At 38.8% G+C, this 23895-nt stretch overlaps 1 protein-coding gene across 3 annotated transcripts in view; it reads right to left on the reverse strand.

Annotated features, from left to right (window-relative positions):
• The window catches only part of RASGEF1A (RasGEF domain family member 1A), a 155761-nt gene that overhangs the window by 43361 nt on the left and 88505 nt on the right, over nt 1-23895 (reverse strand). The window contains exon 2 of one of the 3 annotated variants that reach the window (XM_042033170.1): nt 10229-10343. The exons of 1 other annotated variant lie outside the window; for it this stretch is intronic. In XM_042033170.1, coding sequence (XP_041889104.1) covers nt 10229-10270 — 42 coding nt within the window. In that variant the 5' untranslated portion in view covers nt 10271-10343. Of the gene's footprint in view, nt 1-8586; nt 8674-10228; nt 10344-23895 lie in introns of those variants that run through there. One more of the 3 variants, XM_042033172.1, reaches the window with a different exon arrangement.

Here is a 23895-nt window from a genome sequence, read left to right on the forward strand (position 1 = left end):
GTGTGCTTCAGGAGTGCCTTGGGGCCCTGTTGTGCCAAAGCCAGGCAGCGAGGGGGTCCTGACTGCAGCCCCCAAGCTCTGGGTGTTGCATGTGCAGGTGGAAGCGCTGTCCTGTGTCATGCACTGGGTGGATCATGGGCTGCAAGGAGAGCCTGGCTGGCCTGGACCCATCACTAGTTTCTTCCTTGCCAAGTGCCATCTGAACGTTTGACTTCCATTTTCCAGCATTGCTTGGCCTCACCCCTCTTGGAAGCACAGGGATTGTTTGAGTCCCCGTGCTGCAATGACCTGCTTTTTTCAGGATTTTTCCAGTTAAGATCACTAGGAAGAACAAAACAGACACAGCTGAAGCTCCTTGCAGTGGTTAAAACTTGTGTATTGCTCTAACAGCAAATGGCATGAGAAATTTCAAGGACTGCTTGATCGTGAACTGTTCCCTGCAGATGTGCCCAGAAGAAGTTTATTTAAAACTTGTGTTCCTATTTCAGTTTGAGAGGGCCATTCAGGCTCTATTAAATTCTGCCGAATAGAAAATAAATTAAGTTTTAGTGTCATCTATCTTCTGTATTCTTATGATTTTAGAATTGATTAAAAACCTGTTTACTGTTACAGGGCCTGCTCTGAATTTTTCAGGTAGGCAGAGTGTGATTCTTTGAATTATTTAAGGCTGTGCTGGAACAGTTACCTGTTTACTTTTCTATTGCGACTAAATTTCAGAAAAGGCTAAGAGGGGTAAAAATTATCTCTGTTTATTCATACAAAACATCTCTGCAAGTTCCACTGTTGCCCCCCAGCAGGGACCTTCCCTTAAACCAATTTAAAATTTGGGGCTGTAAGCCCAGAGCCTTCTGTTTTGTTACTGCTGAGGTTAGTGAGTCAAGGGTCATGGCATTAATCAGTGACCATGGTGCAGAACAGAGTTGCTAAACTTGAGGTGAAATTTGAGCTTGCTTCATGGGGAAGGCAGCATTTGGGAAGAGCCAGCCTTACCCTGGCCAGGGGGAGAGAGCCTGGTAAGGGCACCTCTGCCTGGAGCACTGGTTTAGTGCTGATTGCATCTGTGCATGTGTGTGTGTGCTGCATTTAATCTTAATTTATGGGTTTTCCTCTGTCCTTTAACAAGTCTGCTAGAGTCTGTTCCCTAAAAATTAAGGTCAGTCATCACATGCCTAATTATTGGTCTGAGTGGTGAGAAAGTACCAAGGGGTATGAGCAAACTCCACAACCACCCCTGAAGTTTCCCTTCACACCCTGAGATGTTATCTTAGTCCAGCAGTGACTGATGCCCTAAATTCTTTACTCAGTTCACAAGTTTTCTTTAGCACAAGGAGCCCTTAAAGAAAGGAGCTGTTAGCAGTGTGTACAGCTTTTACAGTACAGTTCTGAGTCACGATACTGGAAGGTGCAGAGTAGATGTAATGCCTGTCAATTTGTTATTATTAATTACAAGAGAGGCCTACTTCATGCAGATTCTCCCTTTCTTTCATGCAGTCAGACAGCCTGACTTCTTTATTGCTTAATTTGTGATCAAGAGAGGAAGATGCTGCCTTTGTTAAGAAATCTATCTAAATTAAGAGATTGTTATTTCTTTCTTTAGAATACACAAATCAAATTTCATGGTCTCATTCAAGGCAGAGAATCTTTTCTCCTGGGTATCACCAGTCTACAGGGAAAGTTATTGCATTTTAATATAATTCCTGAAACATTAATCACAGGGGCTATAGTTTTGCAAGAGGCAAAGCTTTAGTTGTTTACAGTCTGTTAAGCTATTTATTTACTATGTGTTCTCACTCCTCCCTTAAGACCTTCAGAAATGAAAAATATAAGGGGATAGCAGTTCCTTTTCTCATTTAAGTATGTAAACATGGTTTTCAGAGCTTTTTTTCCTGTGGCAAAAGCATGGTCAGAAGATAATATAAAATAATGGGTCCAAACTAGATTCTGGTTATAATTTGAAAGCATTCAGTACTGTCTGGTTTTCGTCCTAAAATACATATGGATGCCCCATGACACAAGTCAGAGAAACCTGGCAATTGCTTTAATTTGTCCCCAGTCTCTGCCCATAGACCTGGGCACAAGGCAGAGGTCTGGTCACACCCCACTTCAGCTTAGTGTGCTTCCTGCAGCTCTGCTATCCTAACTTGTCCATCTGCTCCAAGTAGAGCAGCATTATTCTTCTTGTTTCAAGTGGTTATCAAAGCCAGTGATAGATGTTGTTCAGCCCTGCGTCTGCAGACACCAGTGGGTGAGACAAAGCTGCTCTCAGTGAGGTAGGGCTGTTCTAGTTTACTTTCAAACATCCAGTTTGGCTAAAAGGGTTGCATGTATTACTGAGATTTACAGTACCAGTTTTAGGATTCACTTACTCTGGTCTTGTAAGGAAGGCTATTACTTGAATAAAAAGAAAAATAAAGAAGCAACATGCATTTCTGTTATTGGCTGGTGGCAAAACCAGTAATGGGATGCCTATTGCTGATGATAAACATGTGCAGTCTCTGAAAGCAAATTAAATTTTGGCCAGACTATTTCTAGATGGTGTTTTCCTAACTTCTTGCCTTTTGGTGGATAAATTATATTGCTTTTGCAGATTACATTTATTTCAAAACCCATTTCTCATTAAAAAAATAAAATTAAAACATATCAGAAAAATCAGACTTATTTTCAGTCTTCTATTTTTCACTGTCAGTTTCCCAAACTATTCCCTTCCTCAAGGGATTTAAATATATGAACTTCTAAAAGCAGAGATAGGCAGTTTCTCTTCTTCTTTTTCTTTTCTTTTCAAGGGATTTATTTTTTCTTAGTGCCTGTAAGGCGGGAGCCCTGGAGATTTGAAGCTTCTTTCATCCTCCAAAATGTCAGCAATTTCAAAGAAGTGGGTTCCTGTACACTTCTTTTGACATGCTCTATAGTACTTTTCAAACTTGACTTGGAAGCTCTTTCTCTGCAGGTAGAGGCACTGTGGGCAGGGGACACATTTATACTTTAGATTCTGGCTGAAACAATCACCAGGGAGAGGACAGCACCCTGACACAAGCAAGCTGTGCATAGTCCAAATGATTGACAAAGCTTTTTTTGCATCTTCACCCTCTTCCTTCTGAAGTCTGCAAAGTATCAAACTCATACAGCTGAGAGGTAGCTTTAGGGTGTCTTGGCTTTCTGTTTCTCTAGTGGGAAGACACATCAGAAACCATCAAACAAAACCAGCGGTGTCAAGTCCATTTCTGTCACAGTCTGTGATCTGCACAGAGCAAGAACTCTCAGCCTTCAGCTAAAGTTTCTTCTTTCTGGGTTGCAAAGTACCAGGTGGCAGAGCTGGAGGTTTGCTTACGCTCATGTGCAGGACTCCAGCGCATCTCTTTGGTGAGACCAGAAGATGATGGGGAGTGAAGGGAAGTGGGGAATAGAAATAAATCCTCTTCCTGGTAACCAAAGCCAGCAGTGGTAATGAAGAGGCCAGCAATTGATAGGACAGGAGAGGAATGTAATTAATGCTGCCAAAGACAGCTGGGCCACATATTGGATTAGTAAGGAGACGGGATCAAGGCAGGGCATGTACCTGCTGGGGCCACAGCAGGAGGCGTGGATGAGCTGGGAAAGTAGTGCATGTGAGGAGGGAATGCAGAAAAGAGGGTGAAGATATAGAAACACAGAAGTGGGTCAAGATCTATTTGACACTAAAGTTATTTAAAACTTCTGAAAAGTTACTTTCTCCACATATGTGTACTGCATGTTGCTTTCTTTGAGGAAGGAAAGGTTCTTCCCATGTTAATATGAATGAAGAATTTTAATGCAAATGTCCCCTTAGATTTGTGTTGTGTATTCTGGGCAAAATAAGTGGTCGTGGGGTTTTGTAAACAAAGATATTAATGTGCAACAAAAATATCTGCTTAATTTTTTTTTAATGGTATATTATGGTGTTGAGGAAAGGTTACTTTTTCCTTTTGGTCTGTGCTCAGGATTTCATTATTTTATAATGTGTGAAGAGTGCAGCTGTTGTACCACTTAGATTTTAATGGTTTAAGCAAGGGCATAAGAGTAATACAATTAGAGGATATTGTTTGATAATGCAGGAAGGGATCTTCTGAACATTTTTATTTGGGAGAAGAACTGTACCCTTCCAAAGAGAAAACCTTCTAGTTCTGGCTGAAACCTCCTCCCACAATTTTCAGCCCTTAAAGCATAAAAAGATTGATCCTGGGCAGTCCTCAGAATATTGCTTTTTTTACATCCTCAAGGTGCAAACCATAGTTTTTCGATGTAAAAGCTGTTATTGCATCTTAATTGAAGTTTGCATAGTAATAACCTACAGGTAAAATTCTGCAGAGCATGAAGATATGTTGGATGAGTTTATTGGGGCTTGGAGTATTATTTATGGGTATAGATAGCTGGATCTCATTCAATTTAAATATCTTAGAGTGCATTTAAAGCAAGTTTATTTAAACTAAACCCATAATCAAGTATTGTTCTTTCTCTGTGTGGTCTTAATTTTTAAAGTCTTTTTCAATGGAATGCTAATTGTGTGTCAAATCTTTCAGTAGCATACAAAAAATTTCTATTAAAAAAAATAGCTGGGATTATATTAAGAGAAACTCGACTCCTTTTTTTCTGAAAGAAAAAAAGAATGGCTAGTTTAAGAACAGGGTGAGAGGATCTCTAGGACTTAAAGGAATCTTAACAGTTGTGAAAAGATCAAAGCAGCAAACTGAAATATGTGTTTTCATTTGCATGTTTAAGAAATAACATTTTATACAGAAAAAAATCTTGGATGTTTGGTTTTTTTCCTTCTTGATATGTTTTTTCTACTCCCATGGAAATAAAACAAGCAGTGTTCTGTCATACTAAACTGAATGAAATACACTGTTCTTGTTCTGCTTCATGTTGCTTTATCCTTCGAAGCGTACAAGAATCAAATTTGGAAGCTCTTGTTCCGTGAGACCCTGAGGTTCCTGGGCTATCACACTGTGTCCTCTTCTGACAGGTGTTTTACTGCATGGGACAGATGTGCTACAGCTTCCCTACTGCAAATAGCAATGTTTATTTTACTTATGGGATGCTGATTGCTTAGCTATCCTATTTTGCAAAGCTGTGTGAAGATAAGGAGAAGGAGGGAACACTTAGAAGAAAGGAAAATTCAAACCATAGGTTTGGTGTTGTCAGAGGGAGTGGGTGTTATATGTGGGAGGTAAAGGTGTAGGTAAAAGGAGTGACATTTACTGAACTTATTGCTCAGGCTCCTTGCAGTTCAGCTATGCCTACTGATGGTATTTGTAAAGCAGCCCACATGTGAAACAGGAAAAGCTGATCTAATACTGAAAAAGATTAAAAAAAAAAATAGAAATCACTAACTTTCATTCTGTCTAAATCTGAAAACTTTTTTGGCAATTCGGAGTAGTCCTTTTTGCCTTTGGAACTATCAAATCTGTCACATACAAAGCCTCTATCAACACAGAGAATGTATTATATTAGAAGTGTTTAATGCCAATAAGTAAAGCCTGTTGAACACGTAAGAACAGGTGTAGGGGTCTTTAGCTGTTAACTGCTGCGATTATGTGGATGCCATATGGCTCAGCTGTGCAGCTCTCTGAACTGAATCTTCAGTTGTCCTGTGTGAGTGAAACATCTAAAACTAAACATGCCACGGGAGACAACTGATACAAGGTTTGCTACACAGACAGCAAACCAACCTGCTCTTTATTTACTCTTTAAAATTTTGATAGGGAAAATTAGCTAGGCAGCACTTCGACCATGTTGTTATTTACTCCAGTGAAAGAAATGAAAATCTTTGGTGGGTTATTTTCATGCCATTAGGCTCCTGAAGGCTGACTACTGTGGAGGAGATAATATAATATGTAGTCGTCAAGTTTGGGATTAATGTATTAGGATGCATAGTTAGTAAAAATCAGTACTTGTCACATCTGTGTGAGTCCCATGAGCTATGACCATCTTGAACATCTCTATTGTTCCAGTCATTTTCAATTTTGTGTCCTACTCTGCAGAATTTCCCAGGAGATGTGATGGGTCAGTGGCAGGCCAAAGATGGGCTCCAGACCTTAATCTAATCAATATTGTGACAAACGTAATGAAAGAAGCGATGTCACCTTGGAATCCCAGTAGGTTTTATCAGCTTAGCTCCTAATAGGATGTGACAGCAAGGCTGATCTGTGTCTCCTTAGGACAGGACAGGAGTTGTGCAAGGGCTGGTGCAAGGCTGGCTGTGTGACAAAGGGTAATCTAAGTCCATGACAGTTGCAGCTAAAGGTTGAAACTAGAGGTCCTTCCGTGTCAAAGCATCAAATAATTATTTTGATAACCTTTGTTTCCACGTGAACCATTTATGCATTTATTATATTTTCAGTTCCTCTAATGTCATCTGCATTAAAAAATGGTAACTTGTTCTGTTTCAGTGGGGAAGTTCTGAAGTTGGTTTCACAAATTAGAAAGCAGTAGTCCCTGTCTTTATATGTATTCTAAGCAAAGCACTTTCACTCCAGTTCTCTGTAATGGTTTTAAATTTTATTTTTAATTGCCCCTTTTTGCAATCACATACAACTAAATCACTTGTGCCCCGTAGGTGACTTTTGCATGAGGCTAAATCAATGATTACTTTTTCCCTGGGATTTCCTCCCTTAGCACTTCTTTACCCTAGGTGTAGTGCTACCTTGGTAGACTTCACTGATGCATTCTGGTGTGCAATCTCAAATTTTTGTGCCCTTCTAGTTTTGAAACAGAAGCTTTGTTAAAGAATGTTTTTATGATAACTTCATTTTCTGTGATCAGGGTTGTATATATTACCAGAACTGACAAGTTTTCACCCTTAATTCTTATGATTTCCCCTTTTTCTGCCCAGCTAGGTTCAACTACTCACCTCATCTGTTGCCTTTATAGTTTCTCTGTTCTTAAGTGTTGTCCCCATACTGTGATTCTCTGTCTAAAAATTATTCTCAAGGCATTTGCTTGCTTTGTCTCTTTACCTTTAACTTTCCCCCTCAAGATGAATGGCAATTACTGTCAAAATGTTCTCATGCATAGAAATCCTGTGACATGTAGATCTCTTGAACATCTAGAAAGTTGCAGAGATATTACTAAAGTAACTATCAGGGTTGGTAAAAAAGCTCTTGAATATTATTCCCTCCCATTGTGGAACTAACCTTTAAAGTTTCCTGTGAAAATTTACCAAGTTCTTCGCTACACATATGATTTTTTAATATGAAAACATCTGCTTTATCCTTTAATGTAAGACCAATCTCATTTTCAATTATTCAAGTTTTCTATACGAGTATTTCCATGAATTGCCTTGATATGTAAAGCTTGTATGCTCTTTGATAGCAGAGCAAAGCTGCCTTATACTTTTTACTAATCTTGCAATTACATTCTGCAGAGCCTTTTTACTTTCCTTAATATGAAACTAAACCCTCCTCTCACCTACTCCTTTACATAACCAATGCACTAAGAATTATGGACATGACAGCTAAATCCGGCTTTTAAATCCCAGGTACAGTAGCTATGTGCTGTTGCTGCTCAATGTTTCTTTCTAATAAGCTATACACAGTGCAATATCTTATTAGTTAATTTGAAAATAATTTCTCAAGGGATTGCACGACTTATGTGCATCAGGTCCCTACCAATCCACTTAAAGCTTTAATTCGCCAGATAGAGAAACTTAGTCCAGAGTTGGATCTTATTTGTTGCAGCAGAAACCTTTATTTCTCTGTAAGGTATCATGATAGTGGTTTTGGTGTAGCAGAAGTTAAAATGAAAGCATCCCTTTGCAATTTTTTGAAAATAAAACCTATTTTTTTGATCTTACAGAAAATATTTTTTATTCTGTTGCATAAGGTGACAGCAGGTGCATGTTGCAATTCAAATGCCCTGTTACTCTTGAAATTTCAGCGTTGCTGCTTAACTTGGAAAAGGAGGGACTGAGAGAAATCTTTGAGAAGAAGTACCTATCTTTGCTGCAAATATTTGAAACTTGACTACTCATGTTCTGGAAACATCACCTGAGCTTGGGATGGGTTTGACTCCAAAGGACAAATTCAAACATCCCTGCAAGAGAACTTTGATTCTGTGTTTGTGATGCGGTGTACTGCATCACTTTAAACCCGCCTGTACAATACTGAAACCCTCTCACTTGGTGAATATTCATTCAAACATTCAAATCTATGTTTCTGTCTTTTCTGTTACACCACTCCAGAGCAAAAAAAAGTTCACAGATCACAGTAACATAAAATATTAACCTCGGTTTCCATTTCTCCACACCACCATTGCGTAAAGCTACCGCCATGTAATCTTCCTTCTGCGCGGCATCGACTCATTACAAGTGACCCAAGCACGACGCAATGCACAGAATAACCAGTGAATGTATAACCTGAAATTAAATTAAAGCACAATTTTAAGTGTGCTTTCTCTGTAGCATAGCATTAAATCACTGTGTCGTGCATGGCTGTGTGTCTGGGGGTGGCTGAACCCTGCCATACCCAGCACAGAGCTACTGTCACTGTGGTTTTCCTGGAGCCGAACGAGCCTCCTAAAGCACCAGCAGAACATGGAGCAGACAGAAGAGCTCACAGCACTGTGCAGACTTACCTGGCTCTCCAGGACCATGTCCTCTCCCAGCTGGGGCACCCCGGAGCCTGTCCCTGCTCTGTGCTTGCCCAGGAGCCAAGAGCTGCTGTGCCACTCCTCTGGCTGCGCTCGGGCAGGGAGTGTGGGCAGCCCCGGCTTCCCGTTACCATTATACCCAGAAAAAACGAAAGTACTGCGGAAGGTGCTGCACGGGAGGAAATTCTGAGCCTCAGCCCTCCATTACGTAGGTGTCATGTGCTGGGCACGGACTGGGAACTTCCATTCCTGCTGCCCTTAAGCTGCAGCGAAACCAGGGCTGTTCCGCTGTTTCCTCTGCGTTTTGGGTTATAGGAATTGACTTGCTGGTTAAGACCCGTGTAAAGATGTTGTGAAGGAAAGGAAGTAGATTTTGGGCAGGCATTTCTAACTGGCTGTTTTCTTATAACATTGCTGCTAAAATTTCTCCAAAATTCCTGTTTTGGTGTAGTATGACTTAATTTGTTGTTTTCTGGAGTTTTTGTTGGTTTGGGGTTTTTTGCCGGTTTTGTTTTGATTTTTCTAAAATAAAATTCCTACAAAGCTACCTAGAAACTGTTTAGAGTGTATGCTATGGAGATCTGACAGCTCAGAACTAACGCTCTGGAATTAAACTAGCTTTTATTTGACCATTCTTTGTACTTGATTTTTGCATAGTAATGTCCAATGCATACCAGAAATTCTTCAGAAGCTCACTTAAATCATACAGGAAGAATTGTAGATGTGTTCTGTCGGGAGACCTGAATCAGTAATAATAAGAAATGAGAAATTCTCTCCATTCCATATATGTCTACAGTGTAAAATCTTCCAAGCAGAGGCAAATAAGTAAATAATGAAAGGAATATTCTGTGTAGGTAATTTAGTTTGTAGTTACTGAAGGCATAATGCTAGTGATGAGGGGGGTCTTGTTTTGTTTTGTGTAAAGGTATAGAAATTTTAATAAGGATGTGGAAATAAGCAGACTGGGGAAACAGAACAATCGGTGAAGAATGAGGAAGAAAGCAGAGGTGATGGCAAAAGACGATGACAAAAAAATTTTATGGAAATGGAACTGGCATTTCTATAGAGGAAATGTGAAGCAACAGTTTAGAAGGGGAAGCTAAGAACATAGGGATGTGATTACATGCTAGTAGGATACTTTTGGAAGAGGTCAGTGGAATACACTTAATTTAGGCTTGCAGAGGACGAGGTTTCTGCAACGGACATGAGTGATGGATAAGAATGGTTTTGCTTTACCAAGTGAGGTGTGTGTTTAGATGAGGTTTGAGAAGTGGACGACTGAGGTGCACGGAATGCCTTAACCACAGATTTGTCTGAAGTGACAGAAGGAAAGGATGGGAGGCAGGGGAGTGTGTTTTGAAAGTAAATATCAACAATATTGAATTTTACAATGAACTGTTACTGCAGTGTGCTTGCCTGCATTTCCTAGTGCACAGTTTGGCTTCACATAGTTCCAAGATGCGTTCTTCTGCTCTCTAATGTCTGAACTAAATTTTATTCAAGTCTAAGATGGCTCAATGTGATTTCTGAACAATATAATTCTCTAACTATAAATTATCCTACACTGGTGCTTTCAAATTTAAAAAAAAAATTATGTAAGACTCATATAAAGTAAAATAATACTTACTTTGCATTTCTTTACAGCAGCATTGCACAGTGGTTCTGCCATCCAGCCTTTCCCAGTGGGTGGACTTCCAGCTATTTCACTCTATGATTTTTGTCATGTGTCTTGCCTCCTTCCCCTTAAAATGAGGGGTGCAATGGATTACTATTAGAACACACTGCTAATTTGCACTGAAAATGCATTGTAGTAAAAGACTAAAATTTGACATACATATTTTCAGAGAGGGGAAGATTATAAGAAGGAAATAACACAAATTATGGTATACAAAAAAAGGGAAAAGGCAGGATTTTAAACACTAGGTGCCAAGAGAAAGGCAATAGGAAGAGTTGGAAAGGTTAAATCCCCCCCCAACTCAAATCCACCAGTAACAGCAGTTTTTTAATAGTCATTAAGAAGTTATTTCTAGTAAAATACCAATATTTATATTGCTAAATTGACAAATCATTAAACTGTTTCACAAAAACCTTGGAATTGAAAATTTTATTCCTTAGTGCAGTTTTGATCATATAAGAATAAGAAATCTTTTTTTTTTTTTTCCTTCTTGAGAAGTACTATCACAGCATAAAGAAAAGTGACAGCACAATCATATCTCATCAGGATGATGGAGACGTCCTTAACTGTATATGTTTAAATGTGACATAAAAATAAAGAATATGGAGAAACTGGCAGCTGCTCTGTTGACACCAAAGTTAAAAAGGATTGAAGACAATCCAGGTTTGAGCTGTTCAAAGACACACTGTAGTTATTGTAAACACAGAGATTATTCACCACAGAACAACTCGAAAACCAACTTGTAGGTTTTTAGTGGGACTTGCATTATTTTCCCCCTTTTTTTCTTTTTCTTTTGAATTTTCAGGAAATTCACTGTTGCTGCATTACTAAGCTGAATGTTATGTTGTGATTAGTACTGCTGATTTGGGTCAGTTTGTAGTTTCAAGGCCCTTTTTTTGCTGAATGTGGAATTAAACCAGAGCTGTGAGCATCCTGGCTGGCACCAGCCACAGAGGGCTGTTACAGCTGAAGTGCTTTGACTTCAGCCATGGCACTAACCTGAGCTGTTCTTCTCTGAGACATCTACTTTTCTTACCATTGAGACCTCTACCTTTTACAAATTTTAATTACTTGCTGGGATTAAGTATGGGAGGAACTTAACAGACAAGTGGAATAAGCACACAAAACTCATTTCCCTTGAAAATCCGACTAAAAATTAACAGTTATTTGCCCAAAAGCATAGTATGTGACTGAATGTATAAATATTTACCCCAAGTAGGGTAAGTGTCAGTTATGAGAGTGAGAGTAGCTTTACAGCCATTAAGGACTAATCTTCATATACTTGTACCTTCAACTCTGAATTATCCTGAGTGTTTCGGTGTTATCAATGAATTTTGTTTTCAGTACTTGATCAGCTCTTAGCTTAAACCAACTTTTAAATAACTTTTAGGGTCCTTGTATTCTTAATTAAACTCTAAGTTAATTCAAAATGAATGTTTTCAAAGAAAAATCTTATTTCTTTGATTTTCATTATCAAAACAGAAGGAAAGATAGGAAGTAAGCAAGAAATACAGAAAACGCATTTTTGAGTTGGATTTTTCTGTTACTTTCATATGATGCAAGATTTTTACGTGCTAATAATATCAGTGAAGAAATGCTGCCTCTCATTTCATGCTGGAACTGAAGTGAAAATGTTGGGGTTTTTCTAGTTTTTTGTTTGTTTGTAGTTTGTTGGAAACAGTAAATGTATTCCTGATTAGGGAGAGCTTCTCCCATAGCTATGAGGATGAAAATGGCTTCTCTATAAATATTAAGAAATCTTCTGGCAGGCCTTCCAAGCTCTGCTGCAGGTGTCACCAGAACCTAAAGCAGCAGGAGCATACAGTTGTACTTAGTTTTGGCTATCAGTAAACACGGTTACCAGGAGGCCAGCTATGCTTATGAAGCTTCCACTTAAAGACTTTTTTTTGGTAAAGCCTGGCATGCTTTAAATACCAAAAGTATTCCAAGGCAAAGTTCATCTTGACTTCCAACACTAGCAAGATGTGCTTTTAGTTGCTGAGTTGTGTTAGGCACAGGTGTGGATGTGATCAGCACTTACTCTCTTTTCTTGTTCAGTTTCTTGCGTGTACCACACTTGACTTTGGGGAAAGGAGGATGTGCCCATACAGGGTTAAAGGCAGGCTGTGACTTCAAAACACCGCAGACAGGCAACTTCCCTTTTTTTGTAAAGAGAGCAGCTTCCTGCTAGCACTGATGCTGCAGTATGTCTGTAGAGTGGAAACCCCCGCCCCTCTCAGAATGTTATGTAGTGGAACCCACAGCAAGTGTAAAAACATAATGGTATGTTTATTTTTGGAGAAGTGGGAAACTACTGTGGGAGTAAGAAAAGTTCTCATGGGGTTTTTTCATCATTCACCCAGTTACAATGATTTGGAGGAGAAGAGAAAAAAGCTAATAAAATCCCATAGAAATCAGAGAATTTTGGAGGATAGTAGTGCAAAACTTGATGTTAGAGGATATAGTACTTATGTGTCTTCTGCATCTTCCTTGTAGAGATATTATGATGTCCCAATATATTTTTTCACTGTTTAAGAGCTGTTTATTGGTGAACTCGAGTGGTTTTATTTTTTCCTAAAAAACCCATTTATGCTGCAAGCCTCAAGTTAGAAAGCACTACACTTCCCTAGAAAGCTGTAAGAGTGCTGTTGAACGAAAGATGGGTCTTATGTGGTTAGATTGTAATTCATGCCTCTAATTGTGAGCACAGCCATAGACTTCCTTTGCCATTGGAAGTCACCGACTTTGGAAGGAGTCACTTTTTTCGCTTCCATTTTTGATATGTAAAGATTGGCTCCACATGTTTAGCAGCAGAGTCCAGTTCTGAATGTTACTACTGCAGTTTAGTTTTGCTGTGCATTATCTCTAAGCTCTGGCAAGGCTGCTGCAACATATGAATATGGATTTCTTTTTTTTTTTTTTTTTTTTTGTATCTGCATATTGGCTATATTTTGACTTGCACTTCATTATAATGTTAAAAGTTATCTTGGTGTGTCCTCTTGGTTGGCATTGGTTTGTTACTATCATTTGTCAGTGCCATTGATTCTGACCTGGAACAGGGAACTGTTGCTGGATTTTAGTTATTTTTCACCTAAAGGGAGCAGATGCTTGTCAGGAGAAAGAAAGCACCAAGTGGAGTGGTCTGATGCAAGATGGGCAGTAATCTGGCCTTGGAAAGGTGGTTATTAATACTATTACTCTAGAAGGGGATTTGCAAGGATTCTAGGAACTAAGCATTATTTCATGTTAAAACTTTTATTTTTAATATGAACTTGGAATAGTTAAAACAAAAGTGAAAAATAGTCATGGGTTTTGAATATGCGGGAAATTTTATGGTTTTTTAAATTTAAAATCATTTAGCAAGCAGTGAAATTTTGGAGGAAATAGTTCTTGGGTGAATAAAACTGTGTTCCCTTTCAGTTTTATTTTAAGTAGGAAAGAGGAAGAAAGACACCCAGAATATAATTTCATAATGTCTGATTTGTGGCTTTCTGAAGATTGTCTTTGATTGCCTAATACAACTTGTTGCTGGTGAGAAAGAGAAACTCTGCTTAAATCATCTTCCCTATTTGAAGAAAAGCCTCTTTTTTTTTTTCCCCCCTGACAATGACAATAGGATAGAAGACAGATTTGATTATGTTTGCCAGTTAAACTTTGAACATATGACAAATGTGGAAATATGTCAGGAAAACATGTATGTTATGAATGATACTATCTTAATTTTCTCCTTTAAAATGGAGATCAATTTCCTTTTGGCTATCCCTGGTACTATGATCACAGGTTAATGTCCAGCAGAGGAAGTGAAAATTGGTAAATCCTCACAAGTGTGTAAGAGCACATCTTCCCTGGGGTGCAGGTCCCCCAGCTGTGCTGCTTTGAGAACTGCCCACGTGTGGTGCAGGTCAATGCTGCCAGGAGCACTCCCTGAGTTATGGAAGTGGTAGAGGGGCTTTACACCACGGAGTGGGACTTGGGTTGTAGAGCTAATTGCAACATTTAGACCCTTTAAAAATGGACAAAACATACTGGGCAAAGTTCACTTCCATGGTTAATTTATATGCATGTAGAAGATGGAGCGGCGCTGCTTTTTTGGATGGGGCTTTGGAAAGCAACCCTGACATGTTGTATTTTAAACTCAGGCTTTATCTATTGCTTGTTTCATGCAAAAAGCTGCTCTTACACTTCAAGCACTTGTTCCTCCCTGTGACACCTGTACAACTGTGTACTCGATTTTTAAAAAGCATGGAGAGACACAGAAATAAAATGTTTTCTTCCATAGTGGTTTCCCTGTGCCCTCTTTTCTTTTGTTATTAAGCAGGCACTGTGGATTAAGTGATTTCCGTTGCTTTTTCTGCAATTTGCTGGAGATGTTCTTGTCATACTGATCTAGATGGTATTAAATGTCTTTTGTTATGTTATGCTTTTCAATGCGTCTCAGAAGTACTACATGTAAAATAAAGATGCAGACCTTAGACCACAACCTTCATGATCCTGTCTCTGCCAGGATTCATCAGGCAAGAGCCAAGCATGGCCATTTGTGGAAATTTTTCAGGGTGGAAGCAAATGTTTTGGTCAGCTGAATAGGGAACAGCTGTGTGTTATACATGATAGAGTTTTGCCCATGGTGGTAGCTCTGCAAAGACTACAATCCCCTGTTCTCCAGGTGTCACAGATCACAGCAGAATGGTGGTCCTTCACAAAGAAATGCAATGTTTTGCTACCCATCATAATTATGGAACAGTATGGCATGTGTGCACTCTGACAGTTTAGCTGTCTAACATTACTATAAATCTGATTAAAACAATATAGTCTTGGGAGTGTCTGAAGGCACAAGCTGGGACCAAGTCCATTTGCTGGTTCTGCTGTAGATTCTTTTGTGAGCTGTATTTTTTCTCCCTTGTTTCTGGTTTGATACATGGCTATATTGGCTTTGATTCTTCTTATTTTTCTGAAGCATGGAAGTGGAAGATGAAAAATGTATTTGTCTATTTCTTAACCATCTCCATCCATTACCAATCACCTCCAACCATGAGCACTTTTATTTCAGTAGTGAAAACTGGAAAATGACAACTTGGCAAGGCTTATCCTATGCTTTACTGTTCCATTACGTAGAACTCTTGGTGATGTTGAATAATGAGTTCAAATTACTTGCACTAAGTCTGCTCCTTTTTTTGTTGTCACTGTTGAAAAGTGTTTCAATTTGCAAGTCAGAAGGGGAATTTCTGGCTGTAGAACTGCTGTACACTTTTCAGGAAATAGGCTGTTTACTGGGGTTTTCCTTGGTTAAGCAGATTACTTGGCATGGACTCAATGCTTGCAAGTTTTAAGCCAGATTTTCCTTGGCCTATCTCCATTCCTGGGCCCTTTATCCACTTTTAATCATCTTTTTAAACACAAATATGTGTGGTCACATCACAAAAGAGCATTGATTTCCTCTCAAGCAAGTGTCATTGCTGGTGAATCCCTTGATACTTGCATTAATGATGAACCATTATTTGTCTCATACTAAAATCTGAAAAGTTGCATAACAGAGAGGTGTTGGTAGCTTTATGATGTTTTGGGGGCCCTGTTTTGCTTTATTTTTATTCAGGTGGTTCCCTGTAGCTTGACTGTTCAGTGAAAGCTGAACTATATGAAAATTGTTATAAAAGGTGTTTGAAAGTGATAGTGTGGAAGAAGGTGAACAGGTTTGAGAAGGCGGCCTTATTCCAAGAAAAAAGACAATATCAAAGAGGATGCCAGAATACTTCTGGAAAGAAAAGGGGCTGGTGTTGCAGCCAGGATGTGTTTCATTGGTTTGAAGTGAAAAGGAAGCAAAGAAAGACTTGAATTTTGCACACATTATGCAGCCATAAAAAGCCAGACGTACATTAAGAGTTTGAAATTCTCTGCTAATAAAATATTGCTTTTATGGTAATGCAGGCTACAAAATAAGAGTGGGCACTTCAGGATCTGGGCTGAGGGCCAGCAGACACTGAACTCTGCTTCTAGCATGAATCACGATGTTGTTTGTCTCAGCGACACGTTGTTTTCCTGGTAGATACAAAAGGCTACTCTATGGAAGATTGACTTGAAAGAATAAGTAAAGGTTGCTGCGAGAAATGAGACTGGGGGGGAAAAAAAGCACCACAACTTGGTTGCCATTCCACACACTCTAAAGAAAGCCTCAGGCAGTGGATTCCTACCTTGTGGCTGTGTGCCATTTACAGGAGAGAGCACAATTCTCATATGTCAGGATAAGGTGGCATAAGAAAGTGCAAGGCATGTGGTATCAAAATACTAAGGGGTTGTGGTTTTTTTTTTTTTTTTTTTTTTTTGGTCATATCCTTCCTTTTTTGAGAATTTGTTTGAGCATATTTTACCTGTGTATGCTTTGGCATTTCTTTGTCACATAATTCAGGTAGAACCATTCCCTGCCTCTTACAGTTTGTTTCTGGATGAAGTTTTCTTTGCTAAGCATCTCCTTCCTTGGCTTGTTTTAGTCTCCCACGCTGCATTGTGGGGCTTTTATCTATTTTTTTTATTCCAAACAGTGAGTATATTAGGCTGTGCTCTATTGATTTGGTCGCAAAATATCACACAACGTGAAAAACTAGAGAGAATTAGAAATTCCATGTTGCACCATCTTACACCCCAGATTAGGCTGGATAAAAGCATGGGAAAAGTATTGGAAACTAATGCTGTGCTGAGTACAGCCTGCAGCTTATGAGAACTGTCACATGGTGTGGCATCATTGATAAAGTGTTGCTGATTCAAGGTTTTGAAAAGCTACGATTCCTACTCGTTCTTTTGTTTTAATCAACAGCTTGCTTTTAAACTAATTAAATGGAAAAGTTTTTTCCTATTTTGTTCACAATGTTTCAAAATGTAATGGTTACTGTCACAAACTACTATAAACATCTTAGGGATTTTATTGACAAATTGAATGAAATTAGAAAAGTTATCTAAAGAAAAACCAAACCCAACAGTAACCTTTCCTTCAAGTAACTGCATCTCTCTACCCTCCTTTTCTCATAACCAGTGGGTAACAGGGTTGATTATGATTTGGTGCTGAGATTTTCTCACAACAGAAATGCCTTTGCTCCAGTTTACAGTTTGAAGAACTGCCAGTATATATCTCTGTTTCTTAGAAAAACTCATTAGCACTATACCCTTGCTGTGATGAGAAAAACATGACCAAGAAGGACACCTTTGGTAATTACAGAAATGAGACAGTCATCATCACAAACAGACACAGAAAAAAAGAAAAGAAAAGAAAATCACTATTGCATGCTGAAAATTATTAAGACCTGTGCTTCCAAGTTCCTCCTCTGTTTTAGCAGTTACTTTATGCCATCTGTCACCAGCACCTGCTAATAGTTCTTTGCATTTAGCTGTTCCCACTGTGCAAGGTAATATCTTGGGTTTTTTCTGTTGGTTGGTTAGGCTTGCGTTGTTTTTTTGTTTGGTTTTGGGGTGGGGTTTTTACCTTTTTTTTTTTTTTTTCTTCTCCTTTTCTTTCTTTGGACCTTTTTTCCCTGTTGCTGATGATGTGGGAGGTGCAAGTCAGGCATGATGAGCATGTAGGTACCCAGGAATGGTTTTCCCAAGAGCAGCAACACAAGGAAAGGCTCCCCAGGGCATGGCCAGGTGCTGGTGTGCTCACTGCACCCCTGTGTGCTATCTCCATGCATATATGCCCTTCCTGTCCTTCCATCCTTCCGTTTTATAGTTGATCTGAAGGGAATCAGCCTCAATCTGTGTGATGTGGGGAAGTTCAGAGGTGACCAGGCACCTGGTAGGTGACACTGAGCTTGTTTAGCAGAGCATAATATCCACTCTGTCATACACTCATCTATGCTTCAAGAGTGCATACGTGTGGCATGAGTAAATGCATGCTGAACTGGTCAGCAGTATAGGTGGGAAATAACATTTCTCTCCCATCTGATTATTTTAGGCATTTATTTTCATCAGTCCACGTGTTAGTTCATGGCAGAGGTGTGTGTGTTCTTTACCTTTACAGCTCAGAATATTCTCAGTTGGGCCTGATAACACTGCTTCAAAAACCAACATTGGTGTTTAGCTGAGATCACTAAAAACCTAATCAGTTGATTTTGACGGTCACAACGACCCGGCCACCAGAAATGTATCATCCAACTGATTTATTAATGCATGAGCTGGTGTAGCAAGTATATAATGCAGTTCTGGCTACTGCTGTAGTTCCTCAGGCCTAAAGCATCTCTAAATGCCAATTTTCATAACAATAAACTTCAGAGTCACCATTAGTCACATTTTATTTTAACTTTCAGGTTCAAGATAGTGACAATATATGAGATTCTCAACTGAATTGATTCTTTATTCCGTTCAAATCCTTACACCAGCTGAAAATGAGGCTCAGTGCCATACAAGTGATATAGGTCCAGTCTGAGAGCACGTGAAGAATTCTGCTCTGCTGTTGAGGCTACAGAGGCACAGATGGTGCAGGCCAAGTGCCACCTCATTCTAAAGCTTCTGCTTTACACATTGCAGGTGGCAGCTGCCAACACCTAACTGGCTAAGAGACACTTGGCCCTGCTCACACAGATTTAGGCTGCTCTTACCCCACTCTTCAGTCATATCATCAGAGACTTTATCAATTCTTTCATTTGCAGGCATTCCCTTTTGTTCCAATGTGCTAAAACAAAGGCTTTGTGTAAGTGTTTTGTTCCTGAAATCAATGCTTACCTTTTGTGAGGCATCTTTTGTCTCAGGCCTCTAAAGCATGCTACAAACAGTAACAAATTCATCTTTCCTGGGGGAACTGGAATTTGATTATTTTTGAGTAGTTAGGTTTGTTGGCTAGGGGATGTTGAATTGCTTAAAATAAAGTACTCAAAAATAGTACTTTTCCTTCATAGATAAGGCATGATTTAGAAAACCTAAGGAGTGCCACTAACTTCATTTTTCAAAGAAAGGAATGGGTTCTCTGTTCAGTGATTTTTGTCTGATGCTGTTCTGAGTTAACGGCAAAGCCAGGCAAACCATCCAGCCCTCACGGCATCCAGTGCTGTGACCCACTCAGCTCATTCATTGGTAAAAAACCTCCAAAGAAACTCATAGCAATATTGTCTCTCTTTGACCTTTCATCACTCCTTTGTATGTACATAGGGGGAAACTCTTTTTCATGCAGTTTTACAGTAGAGATAATGTATAGCTTGCACATGCAAAGTCATTTCAAGCATCTCTTAGCTTTCACTTAACTGGAAAGAGATGCCACTTAAAATTGTATTGTAAAGCTTATTCATAATTAATCATAGCACTTTGAAAGTGAGTTTTAATTTCTTACAGATAGTTAATGTAGGCACATGATCTCCTGTGGAAAGCCTGATTTAGCTGGCATTTAACAAACCTAATGCAATTCCATCTGCTCAGGTCAGTGCCAGAGCATCAAAATATTTTAAAATGTTTTTTATCTGAATCTTCTTAAGTCCTTCATTATAATTATGTGATACTATGCATCTTGGTTGATTTGGAAGGCAGTTATTATTAATTTCATTTTTTCTGCAACTGTAAAAGGAGTTTTACCCCAATTACTGGCTATTAAATCTGTTAAAAGTACTATTCCTTCCTCATCTTTTTAATTTCTCTGATTGCTGTAGCATGTAGGGACACCAGGAGTGATTGCTTTCTAAAGTTCTTTGACTTGATATGCTCCTCTTGAGAAGAATGTTACACAATTTAATTTTAGATTAGGTATAGATTAAGTAGATTTTTCATTTTTTACTTTTGAATTATAGAGAGTGCGTAATTCAGTTGTTATCTTTTGCAAGTCTATGACTTTCTTCTTTTACATCTTTTTTATACAATGAAAGCACTGCTGGAGTTTGGTTTGGCTTGTTGGAAATATTTCAGACAAAGCATCATAGAAATGGGGCCTGAAAGTGACCTGAGGTATCACTTGAAATCCACCCAAGATAAGGTACACAGTATTCATGGCACATGGCTTTGAAATGGCCCTTGAAAAGTTGTAATAAAAGATTTGTTTGTGCGTGTTGCAAACAAATACAGTCTTTCTCTGCAGGATATTTTCTGGTATTTCTCTTGCTTTTCTCTGGATGCTGCCTGGGTTTTTATCATTTGAAGCTCAAATTTGGGTACTGTATTCCAGCTGAGAGACACTAGCATTAAAAAGAGTGGATTAGTTACCACTACTGCTTGCACATTGTGTTCCTTTCATCTCTTAAAACCGTGTTTTAACAATCACACTGAGTTACGCTCTTGGCTCGTACTGTGATCTGCTGCACCTCCTGCTTACTGAGTTCCTCTCTTTGTGTGACTGGATTTGTTAGCAATTCTCTGGGCTCATCGTGCATCAGGAACCCTTTGAATTTAAGTGCTGTCTTCCCAAGTATGTCTCCTCCTGCTTTAGTAATGTTCCTAAAATTCTCGTGCGTAATTTATACAATATTTGATGATGTTAAACTATTGAACAGACTGGGCAGAATATGGTGTAGGCACCATATGATGCCACTGGAGACAGCTGGCTGACTGACACAGGAGCAGGTCACTGATAACTGTGGCTCCATCATGATTCTTCAGCTGACTGTGGTCCTTATGCTGTTTCCCTGTGGGGGAAGCTGATGTAGAGTCCATTTGGGAATGCCCTCTGTGACAAACCAAATGGCTTGAGGATACTTTAGATGTGTCACTCCTGCTGTATCCTCGTTTCTAGGCCAGTTATCCCACCTAAGAAGGGAGTTAGACTGCTTTGACATGATCTGTCCTTAGCAAGCTTGTGTTGGCTATTTCTGATTGCTTTATTGTGCTCTAAGAATTTATAAATAAATAGTTTCCCTTCTCTGTCTTCCTGAGCATTGCAGTTGGCATCTTTGGATGTAATACAGTGAACCCCTCCTGCTTCTACCAAGGAAAATGCTCTGCTTATCTTTCTCCAGTAATCCAGGATCTCCCCTTCTATGCTCTTTGCCGTTTGTAAAACGGAGTCTTATGGAATTGGCAAAAATAGAATATTGGAAAACCAATTGCATACCTATTCTCATGAGCTTTTCATCTGAATACTGCAGCTATTAGAGGATTAATTAGCTGAACAAGCATCAAATATTTACAGCTAAATGAATTTCGGATTTACATCATGGACAATACTATGATCCTAAATTTGGTGTGATTTTTGCACACAAACTCCAACAACAAGAAATCCTGGGAACAAAACAGTTGGTTTCCAGGACAGCTCCTGCTGGTTTTGCCCCAACATACTGACTCCCATGCTGAGCTGCCCTGCTCCAAATATGCCCTTCAGCTTGTTCACTGGCTCCTGGAAGAAGCATGTCTGCCATTCACCTGAACAGCCATTGCCCAAATAAGGTCAAGTGTGTTTGAAAAAAGTGGCTAACAACAAAAACTGATGCTGATGTACTTGCATTTCTAAGACCTAAAGATCTGTGAAAAGTACAGTCAAAATGTCAAAATCCAGAGGTTTAATCCTTTTCATATTTGCATTTTCCGTGCAAAGCCCGCATTTTTGTGTTCTCTTCTTTTTCAAGTCCTTATTTATAAAGAATGCATGTGGCCACTTAATATTTGTTGTTGTTTTGTTCACATTGAAGAGATTATTCCCAAGATTAGCACTAAAAATGCTTACAAGGAGTTGCAGGAATGTGCTTCCAGGAAATCTGCTACATGTCCTGGGATTGTTATCACAAATTTAATTGACAGCATTTAAAAGAGTAAAATCTTATGAGTCTTTTTACACCCATCCATGATATCCTGTTTCATGAACTGGTGGGTCCTCTTGTTCCCTCTTGTAATTTCACTGGCATTCTTTAACCCTCAAAAATGCTAGTGCTCATTTATTTTAGGACTACAGATTATGATAAAAGACCCTCTGACTGCATTGGTTAAAGACATTAAGATAAGGTATTTTTTTGGAAGCAAACTGTTTGGGTTATACTTGTAGAAAGAATTAATTTGTGTTATTTCATGTCAACTCTATTTTAGAATTGGTTTTTTAGACAGTTGCTATCAGCTTTCTTCCTAGCACCTCACCAACCTGCTATGGAATAGCTTGTCCCAGGTCAAGACAAGTAAAATTTAGCATATAATCTTGTATCTTTAGGGATTCTCTGTCACTGAAGGTGACAAGGCCTCTTATTTCCATAGCTGCATTCAATAAAGCATAGAAGTGAAGCATATCATTCAGAAATATTAGGGAGCTGTTCTGAGCTTTTGTCTCTTGGATTTGGCTTTCCTGGATTTGATCTCCTTTTGAAACTGGAAGGGGGATTTCTGTTGATATCAAGGGAAAATCGATCAGATTTTTTGTGAGATGTTGTGGGCTAAAAATCACCTAAATGCTCTCAGCCTAGAAGAAAAGGGGCTGCTGGTGTGCTTTAGTAACAGACAACCTCTGTTCTGCTGATCAGCATTTACCTATGCAAGGCTAATGAACAGAACCAGTAATAACATGTGTGAGGACTTGTGAGCAGAGATTTTATAACATTACTCCAATTTCTGGAGAGCAGAGAATCACAGTTAGGGAAACTTACTGGGCCACAAATTTATTTTTCAGTGTTAAGAGAAAAATGTGTATTATTGATCACACTGCTAAGCATGCTAGGAACCAAAAATACCACAAAATGTGTGTTATTCCCCGTTCTGGGAAGGTCTTTCATGAAATGTTCAAGGTAAGGTAGCCTACAGAAACTTGCTGAACTTGCAGAGCTACTACTTAAAATATTGTGTGTAAAGAGAGGAATTCTCTGCTTGGTATTAGAAACAAGCTTTGCCTTTAGAGTGTAAATTCGTATTCTCTGACCTTTTGGACCATTGCTTTAACTCCACCTAATCAATTCTGAACATACCTTTTCATATCTTCAGTCCTAGATGTATTTCATTATGGGATAAAGTTTTTTGTAACTACTTAGTTAAATGTCCCTTCCCTTTTTTCCTTTTTCTTTTTTTTAATCAGCTTAGAAAAGAAGCATTCTTCATTTGGACAGGTTTGCAACCTCTTTTCCCTCCATTCATTTAAATGTTATTCTTTCTGGGAATTGCTTTTATATTTTGTTTCAGAAAATTTTATTTGTTAATTATGAGTTTTCAGTTTTTAAATCAGCTGTAAACCTTTCTCAGTGCTGTAGTAATGATCATTTTTAAAGGTAACAGTGATTAACTTATCAAGATGGCTTTGAGTTCCTTGGGCTGGGTTTGGATTTTTTGTGGTTTTGGTCTCTTATTTGTTTGTTTTGGTTTTTATTTTGATTTTGGTTTTAACATGTGCAGAGTAGTATTTTCTTTGGTCACTCAGCAATTCTGTTGCTTTTCCATTGTTCACAACCCACTGAAGAAATCAAAAGGAATGTCTTGGTTCCAGCTTTACTATTTATCCAGAGGTTGGTCAGCCCATTGAAGAGGGGCCAGTGCATTGTGTGTGATGGGCTGGTGTTAAAGTTTAACTGCTTTGTTAAAACTCTAGGGATATTGATTTTCCTTGTGTGTGTGTGTGTGTGTGTATATATACATACACACACGACTGCATAATTTTAAAAACTGCACAGTGATTGCTATAATCCTACTTGGATTAATTAATTAATTGTACACGAGTGGTTTTACATGTGAAATACTGATGGTGATCACAACCATAG

Source organism: Corvus kubaryi, unplaced genomic scaffold (genome assembly GCF_017639235.1).
Source record: "Corvus kubaryi isolate FWS band 111438036 unplaced genomic scaffold, C.kubaryi_AGA036_p1.0 37357, whole genome shotgun sequence".
NCBI lineage: Eukaryota > Metazoa > Chordata > Aves > Passeriformes > Corvidae > Corvus > Corvus kubaryi.